Source organism: Osmerus mordax, chromosome 14, assembly GCF_038355195.1.
Source record: "Osmerus mordax isolate fOsmMor3 chromosome 14, fOsmMor3.pri, whole genome shotgun sequence".
Taxonomy (NCBI): domain Eukaryota; kingdom Metazoa; phylum Chordata; class Actinopteri; order Osmeriformes; family Osmeridae; genus Osmerus; species Osmerus mordax.
This window is the reverse complement of record NC_090063.1, coordinates 16,041,182-16,058,355: the sequence shown is the minus strand read 5'-3', so window position 1 is coordinate 16,058,355 and position 17,174 is coordinate 16,041,182. Positions and strand designations below refer to the sequence as shown.

At 43.5% G+C, this 17,174-nt stretch overlaps 2 protein-coding genes across 3 annotated transcripts; one reads left to right on the top strand and one right to left on the bottom strand.

Moving 5' to 3' along the window:
* Positions 1-1,765: 1,765 nt before the first annotated feature.
* Positions 1,766-5,402, top strand: capslb (calcyphosine-like b). 2 transcript variants are annotated; one of them, XM_067250977.1, is made up of 5 exons: positions 1,766-2,390; positions 2,826-2,964; positions 3,315-3,492; positions 3,674-3,883; positions 4,340-4,712. In XM_067250977.1, the coding sequence occupies exons 2-5, from the start codon at positions 2,828-2,830 to the stop codon at positions 4,439-4,441; spliced, it is 627 nt and encodes a 208-aa protein (XP_067107078.1). In that variant the 5' UTR covers positions 1,766-2,390; positions 2,826-2,827; the 3' UTR covers positions 4,442-4,712. The 2 variants fall into 2 exon arrangements, with proteins under 2 accessions (XP_067107078.1, XP_067107077.1); XM_067250976.1 differs by lacking the exon at positions 1,766-2,390 and adding an exon at positions 5,170-5,402 and having other exon boundaries at positions 4,340-4,465.
* Positions 5,403-5,566: 164 nt separating this feature from the next.
* On the bottom strand, positions 5,567-10,334 carry il7r (interleukin 7 receptor). The gene is made up of 8 exons (XM_067250975.1): positions 10,153-10,334; positions 9,796-9,892; positions 9,162-9,325; positions 8,870-9,021; positions 8,054-8,210; positions 7,220-7,322; positions 7,047-7,119; positions 5,567-6,721 (listed from the first exon to the last, which is right to left on the bottom strand). Exons 1-8 carry the CDS (start codon positions 10,235-10,237, stop codon positions 6,341-6,343), a joined length of 1,212 nt encoding a protein of 403 aa, XP_067107076.1. The 5' UTR covers positions 10,238-10,334; the 3' UTR covers positions 5,567-6,340.
* Positions 10,335-17,174: the final 6,840 nt, after the last annotated feature.

Sequence of the window (17,174 nt, the reverse complement as noted above, 5' to 3'; positions counted from 1 at the left end):
CAGTATGTTGTACATATTTAGCATCTTTATATTCCTGCTCATGTAGGTTTAACTCTCCATGGTAATGTATAGGTGAAGTGATGGTTGTTATTGTTGCAGTATTTATCCTGGACACCCTTTTATCCACTGAGGAATAAACAAAAGTGTAATGTACAAACCCCCGTCACAAAGCTGCTACTTATTTTACTTCCCTAGGTGCGACAATCCTCCGATCTAGACTTTTAAATCAGCTGTCAAATTCCTATGACACATTTAAGAAAAAAGCAATACTATTTCCTGGTGAACCATTACACCTTGATAACAAAGCTGCTCAGAAAGATTTTCATTGTAAAGGGCTCTAACAAACAATCAGGTGACGTTGCCATAAGGAAGAAGGCTGAAACTACTTTTCAACACCAGTTCCCAGACACAGGGAGACACTCAGGTTACATCAGAGAAAATCACAGCATGGACATGACTGGAAACGCTATTTACTCCAATGAAGACTGTGTGTATGAAAACCCATTTAGCAGTGTGTCTGGGGCTGCTGTGTGCTCTCCTACTGGCTGGGATCATAGCACTGGGAGTCATCTGTGAGTATCCTCATCCAATCCTCAATAAATTACAATTCTTGTTCTTGTGAATGTTTTTTTCCCAACAAGAACAACACGTACCGGTACATTGATTATTTTGTTGTTGTTGACAATGTAACATTAAGTAGAATCTTTTTTCGTTTTTTGTTTAATTCCTAACAGACGTCAAGGTTAACACTTTAAAAATACTTGTTTGAAAAGAGGGTACCTATGAAGTCATATGCATCTTTCTGTCTTTCTCATTCCTTAACAGACAACAGAGAACGAAAACGTAAAACTTTTAACGAAAGTAATTACGACTATGGAGAGAGACCAGTTACAAGTCCAGTTGGATTACCTTAAGAAGAAGCTATAAAGTAAGTCTATAAGGACAATTAGAATTTGTATGTAAGTGTAGGTTGTTAAATTGATAAATTGATAAATTGTATGTTTATCTGGTGCGCTGAACTCTACAAAAAAAGTGCATAGGTCAATGATCATAAACGACGAGAAAACATTGTGGGTAGTCAAAACATGTGCCAATGGGAAAACCATAAGAGCATGTAGTTAAACAAGTTACAATTAAAAAACATGAGCCTCAAAAGTGCAAGAGTGTACCTGTAGGAAAGCAAGCAACAATAATATAATTCAAAGCGAGTACAATAAGTTAAATCAGTTACAACTAGCCAACAAGAGCAAGTCCCTCAATAAGAGTCATTGTTTTCCTGGAGGAAACTAACATCAGGTCCAGCAAATCATTCCTAAGTGTACTCCCGTAACAAGTGCGTCTTTAGCCTTTTCTTGAAGGTGGGGAGACAGTCAGTGTCTCTAAAACATACCCCCGTATGCCTGCGCCTATAGCGGGTCAAGTTATCCCTTTAACTTCTCAACGTGAGAAATACAAGGTTGAAATGCGTGAGTCTCACGGCGAAGTTGAAGTGCTGACTACACTTTTTCACTCAAGTTAAAGTAAAGAAGTTTGGGGGGGCTGAACACCAGATCAGAGACAGAGGATGCAGAGGCAGGCTAAATACTCATAAATAAATAAATAATTATTAAAAAAAAATATTATATGGTATTAATAATGGGACTTATTCATGTTTCTTTTTATTTATTTTTATTGTAACAAATGTTATATTAGGCTACATAAAGGAAACACTGTGGCGCATCATGTGACGTAGCTGTGGAACATGTAACAAAAACATGTAGGCCCTATTTCATGTATTTAACATTGTACATTTCATTAACATTGTGTGTTTACATGCATGAGTATGGCTTAGGGTTTCTTACATCCAGAATTATATTTGTAAGTAGCAGGATTCATATAACGAGGGTTGGGCCATACAAATTACGGGAGTTTCACGGGAGAAATAACAAAACGGGAGGGGGCGGTGGGAGATGGGTGTGAAATACTGGAGACTCGGGGAAAACGGGAGTGTTGACAGGTGCACATTTACATTTAGTCATTTAGCAGACGCTCTTATCCAGAGCGACTTACAGTAAGTACATTCCCCCGAGGCAAGTAGGGTGAAGTGCTTTGCCCAAGGACACAACGTCATTTGGCTAATGTTTGCGTGTCTGTTTCCTTTTAATATTTTAAGGAATGTACTCTTTAGTGTGATTCCGTGTCCGGAGTGCTAGCTATATACTTTCATAACGAGAGCAACTTTCCTCTGCAAGTAAAACTGGAGATCTCAACAAACAACCCAGGGCGAGAACATCGCATCTCTATGGAAACGGTAAACGCTTGGGGAGGGGAGCTGTCGCCGTTTGGAGAGGAAGTGTTTATTACCAACCCCAGCATTGACCTATTCTTGTTTCCTTCTGTAATATAATAAGGTAAGTTTCCTGCACATGTATTTTCATACCTGCTTCAAACTTGATGTGTATGGTTAGCCTACTGTTACGAAATATATGCTGGTAGCTCTAGTAATAGTAGAGTACTAGCTAGTGTCTCACTAGTATACTGTACGCTCAAGCTTAGCTAGGTCATTAGCCAACTGTCAAGGTACAACACGCCCATGATATATTATTATTATTTTATACCTAAAGTCACCTGTTAGGCTAGGTTAGCCTACTTTGACGTAAGCCTAGCTCATTAGCCAACTGTCAAGGTTCAGATACGCTCCGAGTGGTATTGTACTGTATATGTACTGTACTATACTGTAGTCTACCTAAAGTCACTTATTGTCATTAGCGTCAATGCGAATACTAATAGTAAGAACGTGCCCTTTACTTCCTCTGAATTTAACTTAACTCATAATCTGTTTGTAGTGATGGCAGGAACGTCACGACATGATCGAGAGATGGCCATGAATGCCAAAAAGCAACTGTCTTCTTGCTCAGACCCGGTAGAGCGACTACGACTACAATGCCTCTCTCGAGGCTCTGCTGGAATTAAAGGCCTGGGCAGGTGAACTGAAGCTGTTCAATGACAATGTATTTTCACACATCTAAGATAAGTTAGCAGAAAAGAGAGAGAGCTGTACTTTATTTTCTATTTTTAACATTTTGAGGGACTTAGTCTCTAGGTGTACAATACCCTGTTGAAAAGCTACATTTAAGAGTCTGACAGAAAATTATATCCTACAGTATTGTCAGTAGCTTGTAGGTTATTACACGACAAAATAATCAATAAATTGGTTCACTTCTTTCGTTTGAAAGTTCAAGATGTAGGCTAAGCCTGACTACCTAACTACTTAACCTAAGAAAGGTAACCCCAGTGTATAATTTTGATGATTCTTGATTGTGTTGTTTTGTAAGAACTTTCAAAATAATGGACGATGACAACAGCCGCACATTGGATCTGAAGGAATTCGTTAAGGGTTTGAATGACTACGGCGTCTTAATGGAGAAAGCGGAGGCCATGAATCTCTTCCAGCAATTCGACCGAGACGGAAGCGGCTTGATCGACTTTGATGAATTTCTCCTCACTCTCAGGGTAAACGTCTGAGATGGGGGAGTTTTCTTTTGTGCTTTTTATCATTATAACTGTCGATTATTGAACAAGTCTCCATTCTGAATCCGGTTTCAACGTGATAGGGTTCTCGGGTTGGAGAAGGTGCAAGAGTTCTCCTATTTGCCTGTTACTATTCCTGTTCTGCCGCGCTCTCTGTTTCCAGCCTCCGATGTCTAACGCCAGGAAGGAGGTGATCATGCAGGCCTTCAGAAAGCTGGACAAGACTGGCGACGGGGTGATCACCGTGGAGGACCTGAAGGGGGTTTACAACCCCAAACATCACCCCAAATATCAGAACGGCGAGTGGACTGAAGATCAGGTGTTCCGCACATTCCTGGACAGCTTCGACTCTCCATATGACAAAGATGGAAAGGTAACCCACACATTTGCATCGTGGTTTGCTACGTTTCATTTCATGGTTAGCTTTGTTTGATCAGATATCCAATTTGCTTTGCAAATAATTAGTCAAATGAATTCTCGTGTACTCACGACTTCCGTGGTGCACCTTCTCAGTCGCCGGCTTGTCATTTAACATATTGGTCAGATGGCTGAGCGGTTAGGGAATCGGGCTACCAATCAGAAGGTTGCCGGTTCGATTCTGGCCGTGTTAAATGACATTGTGTCCCTGGGCAAGGCACTTCACCCTACTTGCCTCAGGGGGGGGAATGTCCCTGTACTTACTGTAAGTCGCTCTGGATAAGAGCGTCTACTAAATGTAATGTCTACTCTCTCTTTTCTGCTAACTTTTCTTAGAGGTGTGAAAATACATTGTCATTTAACAGCTTCCTCACCTTGTGTTTATGTTGATAATGCTTTCTCAATACACTAGGTCACCCAGGAGGAGTTTATGAATTACTATGCAGGTGTGAGCGCCTCCATCGATACAGACGTCTACTTTATTGTGATGATGAAAAATGCCTGGAAACTTTAACTAAAGTCTCCCTGAGGCATCAGGGTAAACAAAGACCTTTCAATCCTAATATACAGCAAAAATATGCCTTCTTACTCTTCTTTCCCTCAATAAAATAGTATGGTAGTCTCTCTTTTTCCAAACCGTTCTTTCAATTCAAGTAGTCGTTTGTGGATGGTGTAGCTGCGCTTCTCCGCCAGCCAGTAGATGGCGCTGTTGTCCAGTGGCTCCAGGAAGCACCAGTATGATTCTTTCTCTCTTATATAATGTCACTGATTTGACCTCTCCAATGCCATCATAGATTTTAGTGGGAGTTTGCCCTTTATGTCATGTTTCCTTGCTCTTGCTGACTTTGGGACTGGTACTGGGAAACACGGGTAAAAGATCAGAGTGGGTTTTTCATTTTCCTCTTACATCTGCCATTCTTGAATGTTGCTGTTTCAATGCTGCCTGTGGTTGTGTGGGGTGTCTGTCTGATGTTGGTACCTACAGTCAGTTCTCTCTCTTTGTCTCCTCCTCTCCCTGTGTAATTTCCTCCTCCTCTCCCCGTGTCATTTCCTCCTCCTCTCCCACGTGTCACTTCCTCCTCCTCCCCCACGTGTCACTTCCTCCTCCTCCCCCACGTGTCACTTCCTCCTCCTCCTCCTCCACTCCCACGTGTCACTTCCTCCTCCTCTTCTCATGTCACTTCCTTCTCTCCCCGTGTCACTTCCTCCTCCTTTCCCGTGTCACTTCCTCCTCCTCTGCAGGTCACCAAAGAGGAGTTCCTGAACTATTACTGCGGAGTCAGTGCCTCCATAGATAACGACGTGTACTTCATCCTCATGATGAGGAACGCATGGGGACTTTGAGGAGAGGAAGACTTTCCTGCACATCCTCCTTGTTTTCAGTTCAGCTTCTTTATGTTTCCTTGCAGAAATTATGTTGATGTTAACTTTTTTTTCATTTCTAAATTGTATGCAGATGATCATGAAAGTTTTTATTTCCAATGAAACTGGATGTACTGAGTCTATTAATGCTGGTGTTTTCAAGAACAAGATGTTGTTTTTAAACACTGGTGGTCCATGATTTTCGTTATTGTTTTTTGCTTTGAAATGTGTTTATTTATAATGACACAGAAACATGCAGTGATACTGTAGCGCCAAATAACCTTTTGTTGCTTGAAATGAGCATTAAGCTATGCGTTTATTAGTTTAAAGATGCAATAATAAAATGCAAAACAACACAGTAATCCTGTTACATTTTCAGACTAAAGCAACATCTTAAATATATCAAGATGCTGTATTAAAAGTACACTATGCAAAAAAGTCCACCATTAATCATCCATTAATCATAAAGATAGAAACACGTTGCCTAATGCTAAAGTTTTAAAGACATGTTGAACATAAGAAAATAAAAAAGTAATATGTATTTAAACATAGTACAAAACAGAATAGAAAAATACATCCGATATTAACACAGTAACACAACAATGCACGATATACCAAAATAATCACAAAAAACCCCACTTAACATTACTTTGTCTAACATTAAGATTACATATTTGGATCAGGAATTGTGCTGCGCTGACCAAGTGAATAGTACATTCTAAATTTGTGTAATGATGCTTAAAGCAGCAGTGATGATTAGGTGTCTCCACTCTGTTGTGTATTGAGTTTCTGTGGCGTTGAGTGCAAAGTAATAGATAAGAGGGAGGCGTGTGGGACGTTTTCAGGACACCCTTGTCTCTGTTCTCAGTAACCACCAACAGAAACCCCAGACAAGCAGAATAATGGAGACGGTAAGTGCATGAATGTGGCTCCGAAATACCACTATGTATGAGAGGAATGTGCTAAGAGATCATTGGTGAGCACAGAAAAAGGTATCTTCTTGAGGTCCCACACAGGTCCCAATATCGCTGATTTGAGATTAAGCGATGTGTTAAATTTCTACCTTTTTTGACTTGGCTTCCTGTAGTTTAACCTGATAGAAACTGGACATGGTGACGTAGGCCTCCTCCTTGCCTCGTCCACTCACCTCAACCGTGTCAGGAACTCCGTCTCCATTGCCAGCATCCGTGTCGGTCTGCGTTGTGTCCGGCCCACTGCCCTGATTCAGGAGCCCCATGGACGGGGCCTCGCTCCCCGTCTCGGAGCACTCGTTTGAGGCCGCGCTGCTCAGCAGAGTGGCCTCTGACGCTCCAGTGCCTGAGCTGCCGTCTGTCGAGAGCTCAGGCAGACTTTGGATGTGGCCTTCGACCTTCTGCACCAGGCGGACAGAGAGGTCGCTGAAAATCTCGGGGTTGAAGCTCACTGGGGGGTGCTGTGGGGTTAGAAGGGGGTCAAAGGTCAAACAACCCTTTATTAGATACTCCCCTGTATATGAATTAGTCTATGCTAGTGCCCAGTATCGGACTTAGTCCTCTTTATGGGAATTATCCCTGTATATTAGTTCCCTGTGAATTACTCCCCTGTATATTCATTAATCCCGTGTATATTATATAGTCCCCTGCAAGTCAGTTCCCTATGAATTCCTCCACTGTATATTAATTATTCCCTTATATAATAGTTAGTCCCCTGCATGTCTGTTAATCCCTAATAATAATGATTCCCTTGTATATCTGTTATGTCCTCTGTATATAACTTACTTTGCTTGGATGGTACAGGTGCACCAGAGTGTGCTTAGGGTGTGGGATGCTTGGCCAGATGAGGGACTTGATCCTGGGTAGAGGCACAAATAACACACAAACACACGTCCAGCACTTGCAGACTTTCACGACAGTAACGAGACCTGTGAGGGAGGAGAGCGTTTCCGACTCACCGTTTCCTCCAGAAAAAAACAGCAGTCATGGTTAAGAGCAGCAAGACTACCAAGGCCAGGGACAGACTGTACATCAGTACTGGCTGATCCCACCAAAAGTCCTCTGGGTTGGGGTGAAGAGGGGTGGGGTGGGGTGGGGGGAGGGAGAGAGAGAGAAACGAGAGCATGTTAGAAAGCAGTAGTGATCACATCTTTACTCAGGGACCTCTAGTCTTCAGCCCTGTTAATGAAGTCTTCCTGTACGTTTTCTTTTTGTTGTGGCACCAAACCGATAGCACACCTGATTCTAACAGTTAGCTGGTTGATGTGTTGAATCAGTTAAAACTGGGGTTAGAGTGGCGAAACCCACAGGAGGCTACATCTCTCCAGGAACAAAGCTGGAGATCACATGCAGTCACACTGCTTCAGTCTGGACTCCCTTTGAAACAACAAAACAATTCCAGCCCCCAGGAGTAGCGTCACACATATGTGATTCTGAACATTCCAACCGACTATTTTCCGATAGACAAAAACTATATGACAAACGCTATAGTATGGCTTCAAAATTTACAATTAGGAGGCTAACAAGTAACACTAGCAGGTAGTAGCATTGCTACGAGTATTATGCTAGGTTGCTAGGTAACGGAAGCTAACTAAAACTAGCTAGCTTCCGTTTTGGAAAAATAACTCACTCCTTAAAAGGTTAAAAACACCTCTGTCTCTTTCTGGGGAGTTTCTCTCCCCCACGCCCCCAAACTTCTCAGTGCATGTGTCACATCGTGTTTCGTCATGTGATGTCATGTGGGTCATGTGATGTGTCATGTGATGCAGGGTCGGGTCGTGCCTGGGTCCTACCTCTGTAGGTAGAGAAACTGACAAAGGGGCTCCATTCACTCCAGAAGCCTTTGAAGTAATCGCCCCTAGGTTTGGCCCGAACTTTGATGTGATACAGTGTGTTCTTCTCAAGGTACTCCCCTTCGATGGTATAGTCCTGATACGAGATAGTCAGGGTCTGAGCACAACACAAGAAGAAACTATTTTACTTCTGTTTTTGATGTTGTGTGTGTATTGTATGTGAATTGTGACACTGTGTGTTTATTGTGATTAAGCGTGAAATTGTACGGTTGTTGTGTGTGTATGGTGATATTGAGTATGTGTTGTGATATTGTGTGCTATTATTGTTTGTATAGTTGTTACTGCTGCACAACAAATTGCAATCTGGGGGGTCAGATGGCTGAGCGGTTAGGGAGTCGGGCTATTAATCAGAAGGTTGTTGGTTCGTGCAAAATGACGTTGTGTCCTTGGGCAAGGCACTTCACCCTACTTGCGTCAGGGAGAATGTCCCTGTACTTACTGTAAGTCGCTCTGGACAAGAGCGTCTGCTAAATGACTAAATGTAAATGTAAACAAATTGCCCATCTGGGAACAAAACAAAATTCTACATACCAGCCTGACTCAGATACACTAGAGATAATGTCTTCAATTGACACTTTTCCAATTCCTTGCCCAGCATTAACAAGGCTGCTTCAGCACAGCTTGGGAGAGTCAAGTTCCCAACCAGAGTATATTGAGGTAAAAGTCCATGGTTCTTCACTGTTTAATTTACCCTGTTAAAAACTTAGGTAACACCAGAACCTGTGTGTCAATCACGCATGTGTGATGGTGACATACCCGGAGAGGACTGTCGGCACTCCAGATTTCTAACTCAAACTGCAGTTTGTGACTGAGGTAATCGTTCTTGTACGGCGTTCCGATCTGTATCAGATGTCTGTCTGAGCCTGGTACGTACGTGGTGTTCACCACCCACGGTGTCCTGGGTTTCACTGCAACCAAAACACACACAAGCACGGATCGCATCACAAACATAAAGCTTTTGTCTCACAAATGCACAGAGCGTGGAGTCATCGACTTGGAAGGAATCATAATACTGTAGGTCAAATCTTTTTATTATTATTATTTTTACCTATTTTTTTTAAGTCGATTTGTTGCATTGTTTCACGTCCTCCCTTGAATCGGTAGGTGAGGTTGTACAGGGTCAACATTTCCAAATTCGAAAATGTGACATCTTTCCCAGCTCTGTTTCCCTCTAAACAGGTCTTCTTCTGGCTTCTAGGTTCGCTGAAGTTGCTGCAAATAAAACACTCACTGTCAACATCAATTCTTGTCAGACCCCTTACATAGTTACAGAATACAATATCTTCATCCCTAAAGAATGATTGACCTGAAATAACAGGATGGGATCTTGGGAAACATATGGGGTCAGCCCAAGTGTAAACATTGTGGATGCGTGTAGCTCAGTGGTATAGTAAGAGGTCGAGGTATTGAGGTTCACCCCCCACCACCACCCCCTCGGATAAAAGCGTCTCTTGAATTAAACAAATACATTACATTACATTCATTCAGTCATTTAGCAGACGCTCTTATCCAGAGCGACTTACAGTAAGTACAGGGACATTCCCGAGGCAAGTAGGGTGAAGTGCCTTGCCCAAGGACACAACGTAATTTTGCACAGCTGGGAATCGAACCAGCAACCTTCTGATTACTAGCCCAATTCCCTAACCGCTCAGCCACCTGACTCCCATATACACTGACATTACCAGAGAGTCAAGACTTCCACCTCCTCCTCGTCACTCAGGAGGCAGGTGAGGTGGTTCAAGTGTATGCTGATGTCAGAGGAACAGGTAAGACTTGTTTCTGTGGGAGAGAGGAGATGAATGAGGAAAAGGTTGGATGAAGTTAGAAAACACAAACACGTGATTCTGGACATCTTTTCTTAACTCAAACTTCATCCTCATTTAATTATGACACTTCCGACAAACAGAGTCCATGTCAGAGGCATCACAGATATACTGTGTACCTCGCACTAATATCTTCTGTGTAACTAGTGTCTTCTGTGGAACTAGGGCTAGTAGTCTTGTTACAGCCTGTAGAGTGAAGAGATTAGTTTTGCTCACCACCATCATCATCATCTGGATCCCCACTCTGGGCCAGAGTTGTGGTCGGGACCAGGAGTAGAGCTATCCACCAGATCTGGGCCATTTCCCCTCAACAACACACACACACAGAGGTTCTGTTGTTGGATGCTCCAGAGGGAGGTGGGGGGGCACATGCACACACACACACACACATATGAGGCATTCAATACTGGGCTGCCTCAGCTGTGAACTCTCAGTGTCTATCAGAGAGAGAGGGTGGAGAGAGGAAGAGGGAGTGTCAGAGAGAGAGAGGAAGAGGGAGTGTCACAGAGAGAGAGAGAGAGAGAGAGAGAGAGCTAGGAAGAGGTAGTGTCAGAGTGAGTGAGTGAGAGAGAGAGAGAGAGTAAGAGGGAGTGTCAGAGAGAGAGAGAGAGGAAGAGGGAGTGTCAGAGTGAGAGAGAGAGGAAGAGGGAGTGTCAGATTGAGAGAGAGAGAGAGGAAGAGGGAGTGTTAGAGAGAGAGAGAGAGGGAGTGTCAGAGTGAGAGAGAGAGAGAGGAAGAGGGAGTGTCAGAGAGAGAGAGAGAGGAAGAGGGAGTGTTAGAGAGAGAGAGAGAGAGAGGAAGAGGGAGTGTCAGAGAGAGAGAGAGAGGAAGAGGGAGTGTCAGAGAGAGAGAGAGAGGAAGAGGGAGTGTCAGAGTGAGAGAGAGGAAGAGGGAGTGTTAGAGAGAGGAGAGGAGATATAATGAAATGAGAGGAGGAGGGGCAGAGTTAGAAACTTTGTTGTTGTTGTATAGCTGACTTGCTATTCATCACTAAGAGAAGTATTATTAAGACCAAACTTTTAAATGACTTCTGAATTGAGTACACATGGTCAGTTTCTATCTTTCAGTAAATTACCTTCTTGAAAGGAACAGAGATTCTTACCCTAACACAATGGTTGTTTCCCCTTACCATGCTGACCTTTGATGAACATGTGAGATATTCTTCAAGGACCAGCCTGCCCAGAGATCCCTCCAGTCCCTCAAGGGCCGTCTTCCATGATTCCCCTGTGGTCAAGGCCTTCTAGTCTGTGATGGCATTGCATTTGTATGTTATCGCCCTCCTGTGTCTAATCATACAGCCAGCTAACATACCACAGGCGGGTTTGCAGTGAGGGAGAGACGTGTGAAAATGAGGGCTTCGGTTTGTATCTCGTGGTGAAGTTGGGAGCAATGGTCAACATTGTACATGTCCTGTACCCAATAGGTTGAGGGTCCTTGGTTTGTTAGGCTTGGTTGGGAGGCTTGATTAGGTGGGTTGGAATACAGAAAGGGGCTCAAAGACAAGGGTCATGGGTTGGGGTGATACTCTAAGGTTCGTAAGCCAAGATGGCTTTTAACTGGGCCTCTCAACCGCCGTGGATACACTCAACTCAGCTTCGAGTCCTTCTACAACATGGGACAGACGTGCGTCTTATCGCTGACAACTAACAAGCCTGAGAAAAACAAACCAGTTACCTACAAACCACTTCCTGTCTGCTCAAGTGAACTGGTTTGTACTCAATGAGGCCGGATTGGGTCTAACCCAGCTTTAACCCTATCTACGCTTGCACTACACACACACGCGTGAAACGTGCAGTTGAGCCATATGCTGTGATCGTTCATATCTGTTAACACTTGATGTCAAGTTTTATTTTTGAATTCCAACTCGTAGTTTACTCTCGATTCTATGAATCATCAGCTATTGTTTTAACGTTCCATTTGAGTTGTGCCACTTTCAGAGTCATCTCTAGTTGCTTTCCCCCCAACATCTTTAGGGTTAGAGTTTCATTCTGAAAAGACACCAGTTCTAAGAGGGAAGAATATCTCTGAGAAGGTCTGCCTCTTAAAGTTACATTCTTTCTTCAACATCTTTACTAACCAGTGATTCAAAACAATCAAACTGGTGAGCAAGAAGTTTAAAACAGCCCATATTCTGTCACTGAATCAGAGAAATTGTAAATAGGTAGAGTAAATAATATTGACCTATATTTATGACTTTATGGGCAGCTGTGGTTAACTGTCATAGTAGTAAATGTGGTTGTGTGTCAGCTGGTAAAAGATTGTCAATGATCTGATTCCTCATTACTGAAGAAAGTCTTGCCACAGCTGGTCAGACAGGTGCTTGTTAGAGGCTGATATTGACTTACATTTTGAAATATACAGCTCTGGAAAAAAGAGACCACTGCAACTTTTTTTTTAAATGTCGAGAATTTTACCCTTCTGTTTCTCACTCAAAATTGTGCTTCTGAACTTTTTTTTTTTAATGAAAGAAAAAGGTGCCGTGGTTTTTCAATTTCTTCCCGATCTGGATTTAAATATACTTATATTTATCTTTTCATCAAAATCCAAAAGGCTTATACAGAGCAGACTAGTGAGTAAATTGATAAAATATAGTTGAAGAATTCAGTTACTGACCATCTGAGATCAAAACAAATATATATACATACTGAAAGGCACAGTGTAGGATAGTTCCTGTGACCATATCAAGGGTAAAACAAAATCCATATTGTTTAAAATGTTTGAAGACTTGGAGAGTGAGAGAGATATCATCTGAACAAGAGTTGTGGGGGATGGGGGTGGAGGGTGGAGGGTGCAACAAGCGTGAGAATGTGTATCGGGGAGTACATGTGGGTGGAGTTGGGCTGGAAGTTGGGAGCGCGCTACTTCGGGTGACGTGGGTGGCAGCTGTGGTTTAACTTGTGGGTTTCTAGCAAAGAGGGAAAGATGTGAGAAAAACAACCAAGGTAAATAAAGGGAGGGGGGGGGGGCAATTTCCACAACTCTTCTCAAAGCTGATGTAGGCCTCCGTAGACGAAGAACACAGCCGTCTTTGACCCACGGCTCAAGAACTGTGCGCAGGGGAACAGGGATGAGAGCCAGGGGTTAAAGGTCACCCCTCAGCACACCGCTGTAGTGTGTGAAGCCAGGATAGCATGAAGCACAGCGCACCCCCCCCCCCCCCCCCCCCCCCCCCGCCAGCACCACCACCAAACCGCATGCCAGAGTCCCCCCGCACCTCCTCTCTCCCTCCCTTCTTTCTTTGCAAAACATCATCTGGCTGTGGTTTCGCAACATGCATCTCTCTCTCCTGCAATGCTTGGCGTTCGTTGTCTCGTCTTGTTGCCGACGGTCTGGATCCTCAACTGTGGCTGCGCTTCGGTGCCTGGATCGGGGCTGAGGATGCGGGGGTGGGTGGCGGAGGGGGGGGGGGGGGGGGGGGGGAGTGTGGATGGATTTTGAGGCCGTCCGTTTCTGAACATGTGTCTTTAGGGAGTCAGGTGGCTGAGCGGTTAGGGAATTGGGCTAGTAATCTGAAGGTTGCTTGTCCGTGCCAAAATGACGTTGTGTCCTTGGGCAAGGCACTTCACCCTACTTGCCTCGGGGGAATGTCCCTGTACTTACTGTAAGTCGCTCTGGATAAGAGCGTCTGCTAAATGACTAAATGTAAATGTTTAGGAGGAAGGGTTACACACAAAGTTCATTGAGATAAAGGAAAACGACACACGAAAAAACAAATTCAGCTTGAAAGGTTCTTCATTCGAACTGTGAAGCCTGACAGTGACCTTTGATCTCATCTCTCAGATGGACCCTTCCTTCCGGCCATAAATAAAGCATATAGTCAGCTCAAACTATCAGGACTACTCATGAGAAATAATCCTCCACAAGGTCTCATCCTTTACCAGGGCTCATTCTCAGTGAAGCCACACCAAAATAAAGATGTCTTTGAACCTCTCCTCTCCAACAGCCACATGAATCTCTCCACTTTACGCTTGCTTCCTGTGCTTGTCGATTGTTTTACTACCTCAGGTTGCACTCCAGACAATCAAAATACCAGCGCTAACATGAGGCAACACTTGCACGGAAGATAGAGCTGGTGATGTGTAAAAAAAAAATGTTTATTGCACAATGGTGCAAACAGGCAGAGTTATTGACACTGTGTGTTCTGACATGACTGGTGTTGTCACCACATCCTTTTCCCTTCAGTGTCAGGTGGATATTAGGATGTAGCAAATATGAGAGAGAGAGACACACAGAGAGGAAGAGAGAGACAGAATCTAAGAGGGTGAGTCAGAAAGACAGCGATGCTTGTCAAACTTGACAAGGGCCTTTTAAACACATTTTAATCGCACAGTGAAATTTACCTACGCAAGTCACCAACCACAGTATGAGCAACTGGTACCCCCGGTGATCATTCTCCCCAACAGCACGGCCGTGGAAAGAGTGTGGGGATTTTAGACTTGTCTAATCGAACAGAAACAACATCATACGCTAAGTTGCCTAATCGCTCCGCTGTTTCTGAGAAGAGCTTCCACCTGAAAGAGCAGGGTAACCACGGACAGCCTCTGACGCAGACGTAGTCCCATCTGCTCAGCTACACACACACACACACACACAACATACAGCCAAAAGTACACTACCTATAGTATGGGAAAGAACCCTGGGCTCTGTTCACATAATCTGTGTGTGTGTGTCTGTGTCTGTCTGTGTGTGGTGGGGGGGCGGGAGTCTGTTTGTGTGACTATGCCTCCCTGACTGACTGACATAGTATGTTTAACCCTTGTGTTATCTTCGGGTCATTCTGACCCATCAGTCATTGTGACCCACTGTCGTATTGCGACAACTTTACCGCATACAAAAACAAAGTTAAGCATTTTCTTTTAACTGTTGGGCTGTCTCAGACCCCCCCACATTGTGAATGTTAAAAGAAAATTATTTTTATTTGTTTTTGTATTGGGTAAAATTGGGTAAACACAACGATGGTTCGTTATGAACCTTTGGGTCATGTGACCCGAAGGCAGCACGAGGGTTAATAAAACCCACCAAAGGCCATTGACAGAGAACCCTTAGTTCCCTTTCTGTGGCATTGAGGCAATGCCACATCACACCAGCCTGGTCACTGTGGTCTGTCTTCAGACTGTCACAGGGATGGAAACGCTGGCCTGCGAAACACACACACAAAACAAACAACCCCAAATGTGTGTATCAATCACACTTGAATGATACACTGAAGTGTAATTTTATACATAGCCCGACTTAAAATTTGTATCAAATAACTTCAATTTTTTCTCCCCAACATTAAACTTTTGATAAACGTTATTAAAGACAGATTTGCAAGGTAATTTTCTTCTCAAAAGAACACCATCTTCTTTTCCACCCTGTGGCAAATAGTGGTATGTTAATATATGAATTCCAAAGTTGGTATCAGAGACAGTATAATTAGCCTGGTCTTACAAAACATGTTATTGGTTTTGACCATCTTTTGTCTTTTAATATATCATGTAAAATATATTCCTTTAAATGTATGAACACATTATTATCTCTACTACATGTGTCATTCAGCAATATGTCAAACATTTACTGTGCATGTCACCAAACTGATATTACAGAACATAATCATAATCATGTAACTGTATACATAAAACAACACAGGTTTTGTATTTAGTTTGTCAAGATTTGAGAAGAGGAAAACTTCTTTACATTGAATTCAAATTGAAAACATTGGTATACTGTAGAACACGATTATCCAAACTTTGAAGTCAAGGTGGAAAGCAAAGTCCCCAACTAGAGTCAACATCTCAGTTTTGATGAACAGAAACCTTTAAATGCACAGGCTCAGGCCAGGTCCTGAACAGCAGTTGGTGCACTGACTGAAACAGACAAGATTGAGCCTTCAAAATAAAAAGTTTACAACGTATCACACGGATGAGGTCACGCATGAGGTGTCACATTCGGCCGCACCTCTTTACAGAAGCGTAACTCTGAGTGTGTGATTGGTACACATTGTTTGTACTAGTACCCCTGCAGAATTTAAGGAGACTGCAATAACAACTTCCAGTCGCAGAATCCACAACAGTTCTTTAAAACAGACAGCAGAGGGTAGTCAAAGGCACACGTACAGGCAAACCTCCCAAACCTGTCTGTTATGCAAGCGTATGGTCCTGTACACATCCCAGGACACGGTAAGGAGTCGCGCTCAAATTGTGTTTCTGCACGTGTTGTGACAATACAACCTCAACTGTGGTTTGAAAAGACAACAACAAATAAAAAAACTAATCATATTTCTTAACTAAATATAACCAAACACAGTTCCAACTAAATACATAACCCTTGTATTGGCATTTTAGGTGGAAGGGCAATTTCCAGACCGGCTTGCGACTGTAAAATAATGATGTTGATTCATTCTTAACAATAAAAGATGAGACAATTCTCTGGTTTTACAAGAAGCCTCCACGACAGTTTAGTAACAAGAGACGACGAGATATTTAATCTAGTTATTATACTTATTATATTTATTCCAGATTTGTATATCGTGGCAGTCTTGCTCACTGGTATTATCAAGAATGACAGTTCCACCTTTCATCCACATCGATGTTACATCAGGTCTTTGCACTTCACCAGGGCACCAGTGCCGGGAATTGAACCCAAGAGACACAGCACAGGCACTCGGGAGTCTGTCAAACGCATCTCAATTGTATCACAGACGATTCAAGCTGCCAGGCTTTAAAGTCAGCAGCCCCTCTCGCTCATCCCCAGGCATCAGCGGCTGTCTGGTTAGTTTTTCCTTTCTCTTTCGTGTCACTTTCAATTTTTCCCTTGTCACACCTACCGACAAACGATCTCTCGCTTTCACTTCCTGTGTCCTGCAGGACTCACCTGAAAGGACCTTTACCGTGTTAAACCCCCCTCATCAGGTTCTCTCTCTCTCTCTCTACTCTGCATCACTTCCTCTCCACACACACACACACACACACACACACACTTCCCCCTGTCCATCACAGAACGGCAGATTAGCACTGTCTGTCCTCAGTATTCAGAGATGCTACGGTGAGTCAGACACGGGGAGGAGAAAGAAGAAGAAAAGGGTCTGGCTGTCTCGGGAGCGCCGTGGAGAGACGCCGTGTGCTCCTCAACGCCAGAGCGTTCCAGAGCGTTCCAGAGCGTTCCAGCTCCTCGGGAGACCGAGGAGGATATCTAACAACACCGGGGAGAGGGGACAGCTGTGGGGGCACACACAGGGGCGTGCACGGCGTGTGTGCACG